Source organism: Tachyglossus aculeatus, chromosome X1 (assembly GCF_015852505.1).
Source record: "Tachyglossus aculeatus isolate mTacAcu1 chromosome X1, mTacAcu1.pri, whole genome shotgun sequence".
NCBI lineage: Eukaryota > Metazoa > Chordata > Mammalia > Monotremata > Tachyglossidae > Tachyglossus > Tachyglossus aculeatus.
Genome location: NC_052101.1, coordinates 109,569,687 through 109,590,906, shown reverse-complemented (window position 1 = coordinate 109,590,906; position 21,220 = coordinate 109,569,687). Strand labels below are relative to the sequence as shown.

Genomic DNA, 21,220 nt, shown 5'->3' with positions numbered 1-21,220 from the left:
TTAAAAGCAAAAAATGTTGAAATACGATATTTTACACTCATTTAGGACTAAATCCTGTTTCTTGGTTTTAACCATTTCTGTTACAGGCATGCAAAAAGATGTTAATGTTTCACTAATGACTTAAAAAAAACCTTTTGGTCACAAAACAAATTTAACATCTTGGAAAACATCAGAAGTTAGTTGGAATGGTATTAAGTGACATGTAGTGCTTTGTATAAACTGTTTAAAATGTAATTAAAGTTCAACAAGGGTTAATAGCTGTTCCAGGGACCTTATCCGTTAGAAATCCCTGCCCAATAGTTCTCTAGGTTTGAAATATTGTTTTGACAGCCTGCATTTTTATTTCCAGGCACAGCAAGTATACTTCCAGAGCCAACACATCACCAGTTCGTCTCTAGTTTATTAAAATCCAGATACCTTGGCTTTTGCTAAAATGAAGATTTTGCAGGCTACCCTGCTTTTACTTACGTTTGTGCTTCTGGTAAAGTCAGCACCACCTACTCAACAGAAGTCATTCAGCGTTTATGATCATGGGGCAGATATTTATGAAGAAAAACTATCCAAACAAGATTATGAAGATAAGATCCTGGATGAGGCAAAAACCCAGGTATTGTGTTTATATTATTAATTCAAATTAGACTGTGATTTTAGCCAGAAAGGTTAACGGCGGTTAGGATAATTTAGGGGAAAAGGCAAAGTTGTTTAAACCTATTCCAGAGGGATTCCATGACAGTGAATTCCCCCAATTGTAAGTAGCATGGCATTGAAAGGTCTCAGTCTGCCAACAGAGAGGGGCTATTTAAGATCAATTATAATTTTGATAATCCATCATTATTACCACTTCCTGTGTGAAAAGAAATGATAGATGTTTCCAGGGCACCAATGTAGGTTATTCATTCATTCAACTGTATTTATTGAGTGCTTACTGTGTGCAGAGCACTGTACTAAGCGCTTGGGAAGTACAAGTTGGCAACATATAGAGACGGTCCCTACCCAACATCGAGCTCATAGTCTAGAAGGTTATCTACCTTATGTGTTAACTACATGTTACAATGTGAGCAGACAGAAAGGTGAGCCATATATCTGTTGCCAGTTGAAGACTTTATTCCTTTTCTGCTGTTTACTTTAAAGGCTTTAGGCTATCGTTATTTGGGACAGTAATGCAAAAGGTTAGCCTTGAGTTGAATTCTTTTGGTTGCTTTTGTCATCCGTACCAGATCACAGTAATTTAGTTATTTTAACGGCACACACTCCTCAAGTTAACTGCAGGTAATGCAATAAATACTTTTCATCTGCTTTTCCATGACTGAATAGATGTGATCTACTTCATCCTACATCAAACTCTACCGAAGAGTTTTTAGAGTTAATACTTTTCACAGATAGCTTTTTTCAGACAGAAGATTCGTGCATACCACACCACTTTACTAATGCTCCCTCGTGGGTATTTAAGCTCTCTTGGCGCACACTTCGGGCTTTGTTTTCAGCTTAACCTGTTTTTTTTTTCCTCTTACTGAAAAATTCCTGGGTTTTAAGAAAACTGCAATTCTTTCTCTCTACTGTTCACCCAAAGGCTAAGTTGGAAAGAAAGCATTCGACTTTTTCAGGAATCCAGGAATTTTCTGTAAAACTCCATCTAACTGGACATGTCCCAGCACCCTCCTTGCCTATGCTACCTCTGCGGGCAACAGGGGCATGAGCGGTAAGATGTAGGTCCTCAAGGGTCTCCCAGGGTGCTACCAATTGGAAAGAAAATGGCAAGTGGTGCTCTGGTAGCTTCCAAGTACCACGCTTCTGCTTTTGGTGCCCCTACAGCTGCTAGAGATGGCACGAGCAAGAAAGAGTCCTGGGTGGAACCTCAGGGGGGGCATTAAGGGATTCCACAACAATCAGGGCCCCATTCTGATTCACTTCTGGATCCCCCACGGTCCCGCTTGAAGCCCCGAGTCCGACGTCACGCAACCAGGTAAGTTCCCGATACCCTTTGGACCTACATCACTAACCTGGGGGCCCTCCAGCCCACTTCATGACACTTCTCCCAACATCCCCGTCCCCCCGAGGACGAGGCACAAGCAGGGAACGATACAAGGGTGCGATGCCGAGGTCTTTTTGTGCCACCGACTTCTTCTGTTTTTTGGCCAGGATTGTAGGGAATGAGGATGAAGCCTCCGAAGAAAACTGGTAGCCTAAAATGCTTGGCACATACCCCAGACAGATTAGCACAGCCAGCCAGCCAAGGGTATGTCTAGACGATGGGGTAAAGAAAGAGAAAACAAAAGTGCCAGGCTGCTCACATTAGAACTAATGTGTTAGAGTCAAATAATGATAATGGCATTAGAAGATTCTTACATCTGAGTGGAATATAGAGCCATAAAGCATTCGTCTGAGGGCATATTTTCTAAATGGAGAAGTAGCGTGGCCTAGTAGAAAAAGCCTGGGCGTCAGAGGACCTGGGCTCTAATGCCGGCTCTGCCACTTGTCTGCTGTGTGACCTTGGGCAAGTCACTTCACTTCTCTGTGCCTCAGTTATCTCATCTGTAAAATGGGGATTAAGACTGTGAGCCCTATGTGGGACAGGGACTGTGTCCAATGTGATTATCTTGTATCTACCCCAGTGCTTAGTACAGTGCCCAGCACATGGTACATGCTTAAATACCATAAAAAACACAACCAACGACAAAATCCGTAACTTTTCATTCCCTACCAGTCTCTCACTGGTTTGCTAATTATGCATGGGCAGTCTCAACACCGAAATGGTGCCTCACCCCTAGGTTAGCAGAGAATTATCCCATGAAGTGGAGGGGGGCACTTTGGGGAAAATGGCCGGTTGGATCATTAATTAGTATTTATTGAGCAGTAAATGTTCTAGATCAGGAGTCGGTGTGGCCTGGGGAAAAAGCACAGGCTGAGAGTCAGAGGCCCTGGGTTCTAATCCCGGCTCTTCCACTTGCCCACTGTGTGGCCTTGGGCAAGTCACTTGACTTCTCTGTGTCTCGGTTTCCTCAACTGTAAAATGAGGATTCAATACCTGCTCTCCCTCCTTCTTGAGCTCCCTGTGGGACTTAGTACAGTGCTCTGCACACAGTAAGCGCTCAATAAATACAATTGAATGAATGAATGACAACTCACACGTACCTCGGCACTTAGAACGCTACTTGACCCATAGTAAGTGCATAACAAATACCATATTAAAAAAAAAAAGCCCCATTGCCATTAGAGCACAGATGCGGCCAAAGCTCCAGAGCTGTGACCCCTGTTCATACCTATCCCCCACTTGGGCCGCCTGGACCCCAGCCCACACCCAGCTCCCACTCAGACAGAGGAGACCCCATCTTCAGTCTGTACTCCGAGGACCTGCACCCACTGCAAAGATCCGTTCTGCTCCGATCCCTGTTGGCACCAAAGAGACCCTTGCTCCCCACCATCATGCTGCATATGCTCAGTGCCCCCCCCGAGGACTTTTAGACTGTGAGCCCACTGTTGGGTAGGGACTGTCTCTATATGTTGCCAACTTGTACTTCCCAAGCGCTTAGTACAGTGCTCTGCACACAGTAAGCGTTCAATAAATACAATAGATGATGATGATGATGATGACTCTAGCCGCAGTTGGCAGGGGGCAAGAGGTGGCTGAGCCAGCTAGCGATGCTACCGCTTCTGTCTGAAAACATAAATGTCTATCTGCTTGTTTTGTTGTCTATCTCCCCCTTCGAGACTGTGAGCCCGTTGTTGGGTAGGGATTGTCTCTATCTGTTGCCGAGCTGTACTTTGCAAGCGCTTAGTACAGTGCTCTGCACATAGTAAGCACTCAAGAAATATGACTGAATGAAAAACTGTGGAGGTGCAGTGAATGGTGTCGCTCCCACAGTGGCAGGCCCATGAGAACCACGGCCCTCAGAGCCCCTGTGAAGTAGGCGTCCATGCCCGCAGCACCGGAAAGGGCTGGCCTAGGCAGAGTGGCGGCTGGGATCACTGCCGACTACCACCACTACAGCATAAGCACTCTCTCTCTTCCTCCTTCCTTCTGGATCTGCTCCTGGAGGCCCTGCCCTCAACCCATTTAAGGTTATCGTCTTTCTGATGCCCTTAGTCCCACTATCCCCACTCTTGCCACAGCCCTCCGGCTCCCACCTCAAATGCAGCAAGGGCTACTCTGCGCCCAGTAAGTGCTCAATAAATACTACTGCTTGATGTTGGGAGGGCCCTGTAAGGGCACTACGCCATGGCTGGTGACTAAGATGGCACCTGATCCATTTCACCAGAACTCAGCCCTTCCCATTTTCAAGACCCTTTTTAATGATCCATCTCCTCCGGCAAATCTTCCCGATTCATTCCCGACATCCTGCCGTAGAAACCCAATAACCACTCCTGTCTCATGTATTTACATCGGCCCCCGGCACTTATGCATATATCATAGATTTATTCGCTTGCACAGTTAGGTGTTCTAATTTGTTCTGATATTTCATGCTGGTATATCAGTTCTGCTCCCTAGCTGATGCCTCGTCTTCCTACCAATCCCACCATTTACAATCATTTTGCATGTCTGTCACCCTCATTGGAGTGTAAGCGCCAACCAGGCAGATGGGGAATGTGGATGAGCCATCTGCTATACTTTCCCAAGCAATTAGTGCAGTGTCATATCCAGCAGGATGTTCAACAAACACCATTACTATTACAACTCCCATCTTCCTCCACCTTGGCCCCAAAGGTGGAAGGAAAAAACTTTCAACGTCTACCCTAGACGCTCTATATAACATTCGTACAAATGGCATCCATCCTTAGGAGGTGCTATTCTAAAAGGAGAAAAAGAGTTCCCTTAATTTTTTTTTTTTTAATACCGGCCCTGCAAAATTGCAGCTCGGTGACCCAAAGACACTGGGTTATGAGACTTAAAAACATGATAGCAGGCAGAGTTCTAGGAGAAATATGCTCTGCCTTCTTTGTTATCTTTAAAAATAATAATATATTATCCGTGGGAATTGTGTGTCAATTTGTTTGTGGGAATCCCTGGGTGCTCTTTAGGCTAGAGATACAGGGAATATGAGGAAGAACACGTAGATAGGAGGGGATGGATGGCCTAATGGATAGAGCCAGGGACTGGGAGTCAGAAGGATCTGGGTTCTAATCCCAGCTCTGCCTCTTGTCTACTCTGCGACCTTGGGCAAGTCACTTCACTTCTCTGGGCCTCAGTTCCCTCATATGTAAAATGGGGATTAAGACTGTGAGCCCCCTGTGGGCAGAGACTGTGTCCAACCTGATTATCTTGTATCTATCCCAGCACTTAGTACAGTGCCTGGCATATAGAAATACCATTTAAAAAAAAAAAAGGAAAATGGCACTGCATCAAAACAAATATATCTAACAAACAACTAAACCTAAGCAATAACATTTAGATGGAAAAAACCCCCAAGAGTTCATTTTTATCTCACTGTACGACAAAACAATTTTAAAATTTTATTCAAGCATACTTTCAATTTTGCCTGCCTTCCATCATGCTCAAAGTGAATCAAGTGACATCCATCCAGTAAATGTTTCAAAGTAATTTTCTTACCAGACTTGCACCAGACAGAGAAGGAAATATATGGTAGAGTACTGCATGGGGCAAATTTTCAGCCTAATGCCAACTGGTTGGTCCTAGTCTGGCACAAGCCAAGTAGCTTTAGTAAAAATCAGGATTTGGCATGCCTGAACTCTGTATTTTAAAAGATTTACCGTAACAGCCTGATCAAGTTTTTAAAGTAGTCAATGAGCCTTTGAAGAGCTGATCATTCAATCGTATTTATTGAGCGCTTACTATGTGCAGAGCACTGTACTAAGCTCTTGGGAAGTACAAGGCGGCAACATACACCCAAATACTATACATAGGGGTGTTACCGCCCACATGGGGATCCCTGCTTGTATCCACAAGCCTCAGGACCCATTCGACATAGCCATTTTGAAAGGTTGTAAATTCAACTGAATGATTTCACGGCCTAGAGGAAAGCACACGTGACTTGGGAGTCAGGAAACCAGCCTCCTGGGTGATGTTGGGAAAGTCATTTAATCGATCTGGGCCTCAATTTCCTCATCTGTAAAATGGGGATTCAAAAATCTGCTCTTCCTCCCTCCTGGTAGATGGCGAGCCCCAGGTGGGAGAGGTTCTACATTAGAACCAGTTATCTTTATCTATTCCAGCACTTAGCCCCTGACAGACACTAAATACAATAATAATAATGCTATTATTATTATTATTATTATTATTATTATTATTATTATTATTATTATTATTATTATTAGGGAGGGACAACGTGGGCCTAATTAGATTCATCTGGGTATTGGCTTGACCAGGCATCTAGGTTCAGGTCAGGCCAGCTGCCTGAGTCTACATAGGGAACTTCTACACGGAGTACTCCTCCAATCATCCGTGATCTTTTGGCATGTTCCTGGACTACTCCCAGGGAACCATATGGAACACTCCAAATAATTCTTCTGCGACATTCAGAGTCACCAACCATACAACGAAAAGGTAAGAAAAAGTGACAGAGTTTTGACAAAGGCCGATAAAGAGGACTGGAACGGATCACCCACCAAAATTATGGACTGATTCCCGGAATGTGGGTGAGGGCTTATTTTCACTCTTCTAGATATAAACATTGCCTGCCACTGTTTTCAATTCTAACTTTTGGCATGGCGATCTTCTTCCAAACCTTGGTTCTAAAGCTTTGGTTCTAACTCAGTCCGTCAGTCCCGATCTTCTTCGAAGCCTCAGTTCTCAGTCAGCCAGTTGATGGTATTTACTAAGCACTTACTGTGTGCAGAGCACTGTACTAGTGTTTGGAAGAGTACAATATAACAATGGAACAGACACATTCCCTGCCCACAGCAGAGCTTACAGCCAATCAATAATATTTATTGAGTGCTTACTGTGTGCAGAGCACTGTACTAAGTGCTTGGGAAGTACAAGTTGGCAACATATAGAGACAGTCCCTACCCAACAGTGGGCTCACAGTCTAAAAGGGGGAGACAGAGAACAAAACCAAACATACTAACAAAATAAAATAAATAGATATGTACAAGTAAAATAAATAAATAGAGTAATAAACATGTACAAACATATATACAGGTGCTGTGGGGAAGGGAAGGAGGTAAGATGAGGGGGATGGAGAGGGGGACCAGGGGGAGAGGAAGGAAGGGGCTCAGTCTGGGAAGACAAGGAAGACAAGACAAGCGAATCAGTCAATGGTAATTATTGAGCACTTACTGTATGAAGAGCACTATACTAAGCACTTGGGAGAGAACAATGCAAGAGTTGGTAGACAAGATCCCTGCCTCTGAGGAGCTTGCAGTCCAGAGGGGGAGACAAACATTAGGATAAACTACAGAGAGAGGAAATGGGAGAATATGGCTATGAACATAAGTGCTGTGGGGAATATCAAGTGTTTAAGGGGCACAGCTCCAAGTGCATAGGTGATGCAGAAGGGAGAGTAAATAGGTGAAATGAGAACTTAGTCAAGGAAGGCCTCTTGGAGGAGATGTGATTTTAGTGGGGCTTGGAAAATGTGGAGAGTGATGGTCTGTCGGATATGAAGGGGCGGGGAATTCTAGGCAGGAGGGAGGACGTGAGTAATGGGGCCGAGGTGAGGGAGACAAGATGGAGTCTGTGCGGATGGAGTGAGCATCAAAGTGCTTAGTGGGTACAGACCCAAGTGATGCAGAAGGGAGGGAGAACAGGGTGGGAAGTTGAGAGATTAGTCAGGGAAGGCTTTTGGGAGGAGCTATGATTTCAGTAGCGCTTTAAAAGGGGGCAGAATGGCAACCTGTAGGATAGGAACAGGGAGGGAGTTGCAGGCAGGAAGGAGGACGTGAGCAAGGGGTAGACAGTGAGAGATAAAGAAGCGGCATGGTGGATGGAGCATGGGCGTGGGAGTCAGAAGGACCTGGGTTCTAATCCTGGCTCTGCCACTTGCCTTCTGAGTGACCTCGTGCAAGTCACTTAATTTCTCTGTGCCTCAGTTACCTCATCTGTAATATGGGGATTAAGACTTTGAGTCCCATGTGGGACAGGGACAGTGTCCAAACCTGATTAGCTTGTGTCTACCCCAACGCTCCATACAGAGAACAATACAATAGAGTTGGTAGACAAGATCCCTGCCTCTGAGGAGCTTGCAGTCCAGAGGGGGAGACAAACATTAGGATAAACTATAGAGAGGGGAAATGGGAGAATATAAACATAAGTGCTTTGGGGAATATCAAGTGTTTAAGGGGCCTGGCTCCAAGTGCATAGGTGATGCAGAAGGGAGAGTAAATAGGTGAAGTGAGCACTTAAATACCATTATTACTATTATCACTAGATGAGATCAAGGCACCTTTCCCTCCCCCTCGACATTCCCGTCACCGTTGACACCACCACCACCACTTTCCCTCCCTGTCTCGGGGAGCAGAAACACATACGAGCACGTGAACGGAGGAGGCGATCCAGGGCTGTGGGTGGGTGGTATTCCAAGAGTCATAATCACCGGTCAGCCAGATGCTACAATTTCCCAGCTGTTCCTAGCTACCCCACACTGAGCCTTTGTTTCACTGTGTCTTTAAAACGTTTCCTCCGGTCTCCGTTTATGGTTCCCCCACTTCAGCTCGTTAAGCGGCAGATGTTGGGGATATTCCACTGTCGTCCATTTTCCTCACATCCCCCTCCCAGTGAAGGTGTGATACGATGAGCGTTGCTTCCCTGCTAACTGACTGACCGTTCCAGGACCTTATTGTTCCAAGGACTTCCAAAATTCTTCTTGGCCCTGAGTTGAAATTCGACAGGTCACTACTATTACAGTAAGACTCTGAAACATGTCTCACTGTGTTCTCTACAGGATCTACTGTGTTTAAGGTACTCAGTTCGGAAAAGTAGTTCTTTAAAACGGTTCCTCATATTTGAACTTTGATTCTCATGCTTAATAAAAAATAAGCTTCTATAACCCTTTTTCCTATAGGGAAAAAGAATTGCGAATGCTGCCCAGGAGAAAAACTTTCAGCTACAAAAAGATGAAAGTGTAACAGGTCGACCACCAAAAAAAGAAGACAGTGATATAGGTAAAAGTTTCCGTAATATTGAAAAGAAAAGTTTTTGAAAATTTTCAGATCATCTAAACCATCAGAGTTGAATATCATCAGGCAAGACGTGAACGCAACGTCATGCCCGTTGCAGAAAGGTAAAACTGATCCTCGGCAGTGAAGCAGTTTGCCCAATTGTTGTACCAGATCAGTGACAAAATTGGGAGAGAAAACTGGCGAGCTTAGATCTTCCAACTGAAGTTTAGTTTCGGTCGAATATTGCTGAGGAATTAGGGAATGTTATGACATCGCATGTCAGATGCCATGTTGGAAAACCCAGTTGTGTGCATTCACAGTGCATTGGTCAAGGCTATATACTGCAATGCTAGTTTTCCTTAACTTGGTTCATGTGAGAACTGACTGGAAATTTTTTCAGTCCTACGATTCATAACCCAAAAACGGTCAAAGGGGCAATGAACTTCATGGAACACAAGAGTCTGAAATAAAATCAGATACTAGAAATATCAATGTAGTGGGGGTCTAAAGTGGGACTATAAATGTAATGGAAGGAAATCTGTTTTACCACCTATATTAAATTCTACTTCTAGAAACTGTATTTTGAGTTAGCACCAACCGGTGTAGTTTAATGGGAGAGGTGAAAGACTTTTAGCTCTTATTTTGAGACAGACAAGGGTGCTTTTTTTTCCTATTTAGAAATGCCCACCTGCCTACTCTGTGTTTGTATAACTGGTTCTGTATACTGTGAAGAAACAGATATTGATACTGTACCAGCTTTACCAAAGGAAACAGCCTACCTTTATGCACGGTTCAACAAAATAAAGAAACTTAAAGCCAAAGACTTTGCAGACATACGTAAGTTAGCATTTAAAATTTCATCTTTGTAGTTAACTATTATCCATTTGAAAATGGGAGTTTCTTTGTATTTGTTATTTTCATTCTCATATTGATTATATGAACCTCAGTTAACTGAGTTCAGGTAACTGGAAAATCAATTCAATAAAACTTTCTAAAATTGAGTGTGCCCCTGTTAAATAGCCAAACTCAGTTTGGTGTTGCTAACCAAGCTTTACATTATCCGAACCAGCTTCATGTCCAGTTAGTTTCTCCTGAATTACTACTAAGTAAAACTAAAATATGAGCTCATTTCCCCCATTTTTGAGGCACGAGTAAATTCAGCTTGGTGGGAATTTACATGGTAAAGAAGTTTCAAACATTGAAAACCACCACTATATTCTAGTATATGACAACATATGTCCAAGACTGAACTCCTTTCTTCCCTCCCAAACCCTGCCCTCTCCCTGACTTTCCCGTCACTGTAGACGGCACTACCATCCTACCAGTCTCACAAGCCCGCAACCTTGGTGTTATCCTCGACTCTGCTCTCTCATTCACCCCTCACATCCAATCCGTCACCAAAACCTGCTGGTCTCACCTCTACAACGTCATCAAGATCCGCCCTTTCCTCTCCATCCAAACCGCTACCTTGCTGGTTCCATCTCTCATCCTATCCCGACTGGATTACTGCGCATCAGCCTCCTCTCTGTCCCATCCTCCTGTCTCTCCCCACTTCAGTCTATACTTCACGCTGCTGCCCGGATCATCTTTGTGCAGAAACGCTCTGGGCATGTTACTCCCCTCCTCAAAAATCTCCAGTGGCTACCAGTCAACCTACACATCAAACAAAAACTCCTCACTCTCGGCTTCAAGGCTGTCCATCACCTCGCCCCCTCCTACCTCACCTCCCTTCTCTCCTTCTACAGCCCAGCCCGCACCCTCCGCTCCTCTGCCACTAACCTCCTCGTTGTACCCTGTCCTCACCTGTCCCGCCGTCGACCCCCGGCCCACGTCCTCCCCCTGGCCTGGAATGCCCTCCCTCTGCACATCCACCAAGCTAGCTCTCTTCCTCCCTTCAAAGCCCTACAGAGAGCTCACCTCCTCCAGGAGGCTTTCCCAGACTGAGCCCCCTTTTTCCTCTCCTCCTCCCCATTCCCCCTGCCCTACCTCCTTCTCCTCCCCACAGCACCTGTATATATGTTTGTACAGATTTATTACTCTATTTTACTTGTACATATTTACTATTCTATTTATTTTCTTAATGATGTGCATCTAGCTTTATTTGTATTTATTCTGATGACTTGACACCTGTCCACATGCTTTGTTTGGTTGTCTGTCTCCCCCTTCTAGACTGTGAGCCCCTTGTTGGGTAGGGACCGTCTCTATATGCTGCCAACTTGTACTTCCCAAGCGCTTAGTACAGTGCTTTGCACACAGTAAGCGCTCAATAAATATGACTGAATGAACTGTTTTTGTTTTTTTTTTTTTTTACAAAAAAGGACATATTCTATTTGTAGTTCATTCAAGGTAGAGCCTCTTCTACCATTTAGTTTTCCTATAATACCCCACTTCGTTTGAAGGTCTGAGGGATCATACAAGAAACTCAGATATTCAAAATAATCAGGACTGCCCCTATTTTTGGAAAACTGACTGTTTTGAGCATCCGTTTCTGACCCAGGGGAGATCCTTGGATTTCACGCCCAGGTCCCAAAATGGGACACAGTCTTCCTCCTCTTCTCTTGCAATCTACTACTGTACGAGGTAGGCTGTTCTTTGTTCAGAGACACTTACAGGGAGCTGAAAGTTTTGTGGCCACAAGAAAAAACAGTAGCTGATATTTGGATATGCAAACGTCTGCTGAATTATTACTGAAACCAAAACGAAAAGATGAGGAAGATTTATTTCAGTTAGACAAGGGGTAAAAATTAGGGGTCAATCAATGGTATTTATTTGAGTACTTACTGTGAGCACAGCACAATACGCCATATTATGTACAGTATAATACAACAGAATTAGAGGCAACTGAAGAACTCAAAAGGTCAAACATACTTCACAATGATTGTACTTATAACTAGTGTCTTCTTGCAGGTGCCTTTAATTAAACCCATATGCCCCCAAAAGTTCAGTTAAATGACTTCCATGTTTTGAGATGAAAATGAGACACAAAAACTTTAAAGTAACATCTGTAAAACAGTAGTAAATCAATGGCAAGGGCAGGAAAAAAACCCACTAGAACATTACAAAACTAGATATATTCAGCACTATTCATCTATTCTACTATTCATTTTCTGGAGAAGCAGCTTAGTCGAGTGGATAGAGCACAGGCCTGAGAGTCAGATAGGCCTGGGTTTTAATCCCGGCTCTGACACTTGTCTGCTGTGTGACCCTGGGCAAGTCACTTTACTTCTCTGTGCCTCAGTTCCCTCACCTGTGAAATGGGGATTAAGATTGCGAACCCCATGTGGAACAGGGACTGTGCCTAACCTGATTAATTTGTATCCCCCAGTGCTTAGTACAGTGCCTGGAACATAGTAAGTGCTTAAATATCACAATTATGATGATGATGTCAAACCAGAAAAGTTTCAAGTCATCCAACCATTTGGTTAATTAATCACTTCTTTCACAAGAACTCATCCTGGTAACTGTTTTCTTTTTCCCCTGAGACTAAATCAAAACTTAACACAGTTTCTCTCTTTTTTTTTTTGTATTTTTCCCAAAGCTACCTTAAAAAGGCTTGATTTTACTGGAAATCTGATAGAAGATATAGAAGATGCTACCTTCTCAAAACTAGCATTGTTAGAAGAACTTTCTCTTGCAGAAAATAATCTAATAAAGCTTCCACTTCTGCCTCCTAAGTTAACTTTATTTAATGCAAAATTTAACAAACTCAAAAGCCGAGGAATCAAAGCAAATATTTTTAAGGTAAGTGACAAAATATAAGGTGATGAATCATAGAACTATACAATATTTACATTTTTGTTCCTTTCTTTGTGACTGAAAGACTAAATTGGTCAAATTAAGTGTTTCTCGGTATTATATTTTCTCTATGCTACTGGCAAACTAACAAAAACACAGTTCCAGCTAGGTCATAATATAACATCAAATGTAGCTTTGTTGACTTAGTAGCTCAGGAAAATGCAAAAAAAGTTGGGGAGGAAAGAAAAGAAACAGAAGAGGGGATTATTCAGATTATCTTTTTTTGGCCTCATATGTGGCATTGCCAAAATCCTCACCCATTGACCAGATCAACCAGGTTTGCAAAATCTGAGGCTAATCACCAAATAAATTATCCTAATTTTATGTGTGCGATTTGGGCATTTACTATGGGTGCAAACCAAGCAAACCTCAAAAAAACCTGGCACATACACACAAAAATCCCCAATCCAGGGCTCAGGGTTGGTGGTCTTGCAGTTATGGGAATATAGAGGGGTCAGATGATTGTTGGTTAGGGATTGTCTCTATTTGTTGCGGAACTGTACCTTCCAAGTGCTCAGTCCAGTGCTCTGCACACAGTAAGCGCTCAATAAACACGATTGAATGAATGATTACAGGAGAGAACCCAGGGTCTTGGGGACATCAGATGAAATGCCAGGATGACTAAAAACAAGCAAATCAAAAGCACTACTTATAAAGGGGCTAGTCATTCATTCAATTCATTCAATTGCATTTATCGAGCGCTTACTGTGTGCAGAGCACTGTACTAAGCGCTTAGAGAGTACAATTTGGCAACAGATAGAGACAGTCCCTACCCAACAACGGGCTCACAGTCTAGAAGGGGGAGACAGACAACAAAACAAAACAAGTAGACAGGTGTCAATAGCATCAAAACCACAGGAACCTTAACATCGCTTTGCAGATGGGAAAGATGCTACAAGACACTGAGTACTGAGTAGCGACTTGTTCCATCTCTGCTAGTAAGAATAATGATGATGATAATAATATTAGTGAAGTGCTTATGTGCCAAGCACTATACTAAACAATGGGGCAGATATATGACTGTGAGCCCGTTGTTGGGTAGGGACCGTCTCTATATGTTGCCGACTTGTACTTCCCAAGCGCTAAGTACAGTGCTCTGCACACAGTAAGCGCGCAATACAACTGAATGAATGAATGAAAGGTTGGCTACGGTCCTTGTTCCACATGGTGTCACAGTCTGAGGGGGGAGGGAGGACAGGGGTTTTACCCCCATTTTACAGATGGAGAAACTGAGGCACAGAGCAATGAAATCACTTGCCAAGGTCCCACAGCAGGCACCTGGCAGAGCTGGGATTAGAAGTGAGATCCTCTCACTCCTAGGCCGATGCCTTTCCACTAGGCCACACTGTACCCTCTTCAAACTAAAAATCCTTCCTGTCTTCAGGAAGACTATCACATGGCCCACTGAAACCTAAACTAGCCACAAGGAATAAAATTATCGCTAAAAGCATTTTCCCTTCTTTTCAATAGAAACTAAACAATCTGTCATACCTGTATTTGGATCACAATGCACTGGAGTCTGTGCCTGCTAATTTACCAGAGAGTCTACGTGTAATTCACCTGCAGGTATGAGAATGCTGCTTTTATTTGGGCTCAATTCAAATGAGGTACAACTCTACCTCACTAATTTGGAATCCAGTCTGAGGTTCTACTCCACAAGGCACAATTTACAGTTTAGTCGGCTAGAGGAATTAGCTGTTACAGAGAGGGGGGGAAAGGGGAGAGATTTGCAGAGGAAAAGGGAGAATTAGAAGAACAAGTCAAAACAGGGCACATGGCAGGAGTTTTCAGACTTAATTCAGATCTGCACTTCCTTAATCTCCCATGATGAGGAAGGGAGGAGAGAAGAGAGCAGAAATGAGGGCACCTGATTAGAGTTTTCAAGCTTTAGTCAGCTCTGCACTCCCCTAATCTCTTTTGATGAGGCAGAGGAGAAAGACGAAAAGAGGGCACCTGATTGGAGTTTTCAAACTTTCATCAGATCTGTCCTCCCCTAATTTCCCTTGGCGAGATAGAGGAGAGAGAAGAACTGTGAACATCTGATTGGCATTTTGAAACTTTCATCAGATCTGAACTCCCTCAATTTCCTTGATGAGGGAGAGGAGATTGGAGAGACGCGATGAGGCAAGGCACCTGCTTGGAGTTTTCAAACTTCAGTCAACTCTGCACTCCCCTCCTCTCCCATGGCGATGGAGAGGAGAGAGACAAAGAGTGGACACCCGATTGGAATTTTCTAACTTCCATGCTCTGCATTCCGCTAACTTCCCTTGATGGGGGAGAGAAGAGCAAAGAAGAGCGCAACTGATTAGAGTTTTCAAACTTTAATCAGCACTGAACTCCCTTAATTTCCCTTGATGAGGGAGTGAGAAGAAAAGGTACCTGATTGGAGTTTTCGAACTTGATTCACATCTGAACTTCCTTAATCTCTCTTGATGCGGGACAGAAGATGACATCCAATTGGAGTTTTCAAGTTTACATAAACTCTGTACTCACCTGACCTCCCTTGATGATGGAAAGGAGCCAGAAGAAGAAAAGGGGACACCTGTTTGGAGTTTTCAAGCTTTAGTTGGGTTTGTAGTTCCTTAATTCCCCTTGATTAGAGAGAGGAGAGGAAGAGAAGAAGAGACAACTAATTGGAGTTAAACTGCAATCACATCTCTTTAATCTCTGTTGATGAGGGAGTGGAGAGAAGTCATTTGATTGGAGTTTTCAAACTTTAGTCAGCTCCAAATGCCCTTAATTTCTCTTGATTTGAGAGAGGAGAGGGAAGAGAAGAGACAACTGACTGGAATCTTCAAACTTTAATCACATCTGCACTCCCTTAAGCTCCTTGTGGGCAGGGAAGGCGTCTACCCACTCTTTTATACTGTACTCTCCCGAATGCTTAGCCCAGTGCTCTGCACACAGTAAGAGCTCAATAAATGTGATTGATGGACTTCTGTTGTTAGGAGAGAGAAGAGAGAAGATGACACCTGATTGGAATTTTCAAACTTTGGTTAGCTCTGAACTACTTTCATTTCCCTTGATGCGGGAGAGGGAGGAGAGAATAACAGACAACTGATTGGAGTTTTCAAACTTTAATCAGATCTGCACTCTCTTAATTCTCTTGATGTAGGAGAGAATAAAGAAGAAAAGGGCATCTGGTAGTTTTCATTACTTTCTCCAGCTCTGCACTCCGCGAATCTCCCTTGATGGGGGAGAGGAAAAGGAAGGAAAGAGGGCACTTGACTGGCATTTCCAAACTTTCATCAGCTCTACACTCTCCTAATCTAACTTGATGAGGGAGAGGAGAGGGCAACTGATTGGGCTTTTCAAACTTTCATCAGCTCTGCACTCACCTAACCTCCCTTGATGAGGGAGAGGAAAAAGGAAAGAAGGCACCTGATTGGAGCTTTCAAACTTTCATTCATTCTGCACTATGCTAATAACCCTTGATGAGGGAGAGGAGCAAGGAAGAGAAGAAGACACCTGATTGGAATTTTAAAACTTTAATCAGATCTGCATTCCCTTAATTTCCCTTGATGAGAGAGATAAGAGAGAAGAAAAAGCACCTAATTTGATTTTTCATATTTTTAATCAGCTCTACACTCCCCTATTCTTCACTGACGAAGGGGAGAAGAGGGGAAAAGAAGATAGAACACTCAATTGGAGTTTTCACATTTTAATCAGCTCTACACCTCCTTAATCTCTGTTGATGGAGAGAGAAAAGAGAAGAAGAGGGCACCTAACTGCAGTTTTCAAACTTTAATCACCTCTACGCTCCCCTAATCTCCCTTGATGATGGGGAGGGAGAAAGAAGAAGACAGAGGATCCAGAGGACACAGAGGATACAGAGGACACAAGAAAAAAAAAAAAGAGGTAAAAATACTTCTCCCCTACCCAAGCCCAGATCTCTCACTTTGAAAACCTTCAATCAGGGGTTGCCCATGAAATTAATTTTACTCCTAGAAATAGTTAACATACCCAGGCTGAATAACTCATCCAGTTGAGATGAGTAAGAGCTAAATAAAATTGAATTTGAAATATGAACACCCCTACAATTCAGGTAATTGTAATTCAGGCTCTTGACCCTTAGACCAAATTAAAGGTTTTCCTGAACTTTAACATAGATCGGCATTTATATAATTACCGATGTAACTTCATTTGGCCTGCACTTTTTTCCCCCCCAGTTTACTCACATACATTAGGTACAATACTTCCTCTTTAAAGTGAGGGTTCAGGGAAAAGATCTCCTCTCCTTCACTCTAATTTAGCTGTGGTCTCAATGGAGCAGGGAGACTCCTGAATCCTGGTATCCCCTCCGCTCCTGCAGTCCTGGGCTCTTAGCACAAGAGAAATAATAGTATTTTTAAAACATCTACTGTGTGCAAAGCACTAAGTGCTGAGAAAGAAGTACACGGATGAGATAGACGTCGTTCCTGGCATTTGAAAAGAACAAAACAAGCCATAGCAAGTAAGCTAAAGACAGGGAAGGGAATTGATCCAGAAAATAGGAAAATGCTTCCAATATTTCAGGGGACATGTTTACCTGCTATGTACCCAAATCTGTGGTATTACCCAATAAGGGAAAAGATTGGTGTATCAAATTTGTAGCATATGCACAAACTATAAATCACAGTTTCAAATTTAATTTAAGCAGCCGATTTAAAGATCAACTTTAGTCTGTAGCCCACACAATCCAAAAATGAAAAGAAAAAAATCTCAATAAAGCCTTTGGGAAGGACAGAGGACTTATTTTTTTTTTAAAGTTGGGTTTTGTTTTGTTTTAATTTGGCACCACACTGGCTACAATCCCTACTCAGAAAACAAAAGGGGCTCTAAAGAGGAGAAAAAGAACACTTATGTTTTAATAAGGGTTTTTGGTGCCTAGCATGTTTTCTATATTTATTTTTTTTATTTTGCAGTATAACAACATAACGTCCATCACTGATGATACATTTTGCAAATCTAATGACACACGTTATATTCGGAACCGTATTGATGAGATAAGAATGGAAGGCAATCCGATCATCTTGGGAAAGCATCCTAACAGTTTTATCTGCTTGAAAATACTACCAGTAGGAACATATTATTAACCAGTTTAAGTAGCTACACATACAAATAAGTATAAAAGCCTCATTAAAATAATTATCCTTTAAGAATATTTTAATGTATCCCTTGTCAGCTTTAAACTATTTAAACTGTTTTGTTTCAAGCTATCATACATGGAAAACTGAACAAATCTCATCTGTTTAAAAAAATGGACTCTATACATCCAAACTCTTAAAAAATAATGTGAAATGCTGAATGTAATCTAAGAGAAGGGCATTGTACTAGCCCCCTTAGTTTATGGTGCAAATGTATGCATCACTAAGGGGCATATAATCACATCAATATCCAAGGCTTGATAAGTGGGGCTTTCCGATATGAATGAAATGTGAGCCTGTGTCGGCAGGATGTACAAGATATTAACTGTGACCTGTAGAAAGATTTTTTTTCCTTCCGTTATCTCTTTCCTTGTCTTGACTGCCGTCTTAAATCACGTGGGAAGCCAAAGTAAGATAAGCTTAAATCTCTTCCAAAATACCCGAGATCGGTCCATTTTCCCCCAGCAGACCAGGCAGATCGCCAGGATGCTAGGACATTGGGTCGATCTTCCAGGAACATGGTTTCTAGATATTGTTGATGTCCTGCAGGACATTATAGGATGCAAAGATAGGGACAGGCCCAGGGTGAGGCTATTCCCCATGCCCCTCACCCCTAGAAAGTACAGTTGAACCTCATGGACCACCAAGCAAATGCTCTCTGAAATAGTCCAATCCTGGCGTTAGCATTTTTCTTTTTTTAGTCCAAAACTTAAAAGTTTGCCATGATAACTACAATGTCAACATTCATGCCATTATCACAGCTGTCAGTTATAAATTTATCATCTTTACAAGCCTAATACTTAAAACTTCCCTTTTTCCAAAAGCTTTTTTGTATCATTAAAGCAACCTTCAATTACTAGGTTTATACTGAAGCCGTAAAATATTGTGACACATGCCTAAGTAATGCTTTCCACTAGAGGAGGAGAAACAGAACTTTCTCCGCACAAGTCTAGTCTTGTACTCTCAAAATAGTAGTGCTCTATTGATGTATAGTTATCCTTTCATTTTTCCTCACTACTATCCATGTGGAAGGCAACCTATTAGAAGCCTTTCATACAAAATTGTTACTATATAAAATTGTGTATACTTACTAAAATAGACACTGAAAAAATAAGTACTGTAACCTTTCTTAATCCTCACTTCACCAGTTCATAATTCTAATAGGTATCTTTTTAAAAAACCAGCTATTACAACGTTGATTCTCCGCCAGAATTTAAAAATAAAGCACAGTCATGTTTTAAGGCTTTAAAAACAACTACATAAGATAGCACATTTATGTAGTACTGTGGTGACTCGGAGCATCGTAAATAAACCTACGCAAAATTTTCAATAGAAAGACAATCAATACACTATTTACAGTCACCTGCTCATCATATAGTATAACATGCTAACTGGCTCAAGAATTTCCAGCTTCCAATGGGACTTCCAACCATTCCTGCAAATGTGGAATTTTACACATCCACATATTCATTGCCACTCTAACCTCTATCGTGATCTGATGCAATTTATCTCCAAACTAATTGCTGAGTACTAGAGAATACGAAAACTTGCACAGTAAAAATGGTCACCATCAAATTACATATCACTGTTACCATAAATGGGCACCATCAAACTACATATAACTGTTACCTGTAATTATGCTTCTTAAAAACGGAAGTCGACGAGATCACTCAAGTTAGTCATTTTTAAATGCTGTCATAATGTAACACTTGTATCTATTGCTGTATTAGGTATAAAGTCACCAAGCCATGAAATAGCCACACACATCTCAATACTTTGTTTCTCTTTAAATGTTTTACTTTGTAATCCATCTAAGGTGAACTGGATTAACAGTTCAGGCCAATCTAAGGCTAAAATAAAATACCTTTAAAAATTGAAAAGATTTTCTTCCCTAGCAGGAAGTCAATCACTAAGTAGAAGGAACATGACTGAAGAATAACCAGTGCCTTATTGAAAATACAGCAACTAAAGATGTCCAATAACAGCACAAAATATTATTTAAGGACTTTACAGAATGAAAAGATACAGGCTAATGAAGGACGACATTTATTTCTCATGAAAACTGTTCTGTTTTTTAAAGTCTTCAAGTTTTGTAACTAATGGAACCTACTTTTCTTACTATGCTATTAAAAGTAAACAGTTACAAATAAACTATCATTTGAAATTCATGGTATTCGATGAAATGGAATGACAGGTGCAATTTTACTTTAATAATCTCTTTAACCATATTTTCTCCGGTCAGTTTATCTTTCAAGAGTATTTTGATTTTAGAAGAATTTAAAGTTTGATCACTGAAACGGCCTGATTTGTAAAACTCTTCTGAAACAAAAAGACTCAAGCCTAACTGATGGTAGTATTTTTCTTATTCAGTTGATCATTTCTCAGATTTATTAGATGTAGGCAATGTAAGTCATTTTTTGTCACTGTTGGCATATCATTCACAAAGTGAAAAAGAGAACTGAGGCAATCTGGAAATTTCAAGTAAAAACCTAAACCAAAACACTTTAGCAATTCAAATGAAAAGGTCTTTTTTGTTGCCGTGGTCTTGTTTGCCTGAATCATCCAGGTAATGGCCTAATTTTTCTAACTTCTAGAATGCATCTTACTGGAGTATCCACCTTAAAAAAAAAACCACAAAAAAAAAACAACAAAACCAAAACACACCACTCTTGGAGAATAATTTGTTACACCTAACTAGTACACACACTCCAGCAAAGGGATTCAAAAGAATGCTTAGATAAGCTATGCTGAGGCACAATATAAGCAGTTCTTGTTATTAGTTGCTTCAATATTTGTAGGCAAAACAAGAGAAGGGGTTCCCGTATTTGACTAATTTAGAGGTTGTTTCATCATTCAGGCCTCCAGCCTGAATTAGCAGGCTGCTGTAATTTTCATGGAAAAGTTTAGGTTTGCAAAGTAGAAGTAATGTTGCATTCCCACTTGGTGCAGGGCACTGTACTAGGCGTTAGGGAAGTACAGAGTAAAGAAACATATTCCCTTCCCACAAGGCGTTTACACCATGAGTCAGTCAATTGTATTTATTGAGTACCTAGTGTGTGCAGAGCACTGTACTAAGCGCTCGGGAGAATACAATATAACAATAAACAGACACATTCCCTGCCCACGAGTTTACACATTTTCAGGAGTGGGCATAATAGTCCTGAATAAATAATTGAGTGTACAACTGAATAAACATAAGAAAGAGTGCTAAAGGTTGCTCGCTTTGGGCAGGGAACGTGTCCACC

The 21,220-nt window shown here is 41.9% G+C and overlaps 2 protein-coding genes across 2 annotated transcripts in view; one reads left to right on the top strand and one right to left on the bottom strand.

The window, feature by feature from the left end:
• Positions 1 to 21,220, bottom strand: part of LOC119919600 (centromere protein P) — a 280,519-nt gene that overhangs the window by 205,058 nt on the left and 54,241 nt on the right. The window lies entirely within an intron of this gene.
• Positions 371 to 19,702, top strand: OGN (osteoglycin). Its single transcript, XM_038740154.1, has 6 exons — positions 371 to 607; positions 8,958 to 9,057; positions 9,733 to 9,891; positions 12,593 to 12,795; positions 14,320 to 14,415; positions 17,754 to 19,702. Exons 1-6 carry the CDS (start codon positions 434 to 436, stop codon positions 17,922 to 17,924), a joined length of 903 nt encoding a protein of 300 aa, XP_038596082.1. The 5' UTR covers positions 371 to 433; the 3' UTR covers positions 17,925 to 19,702.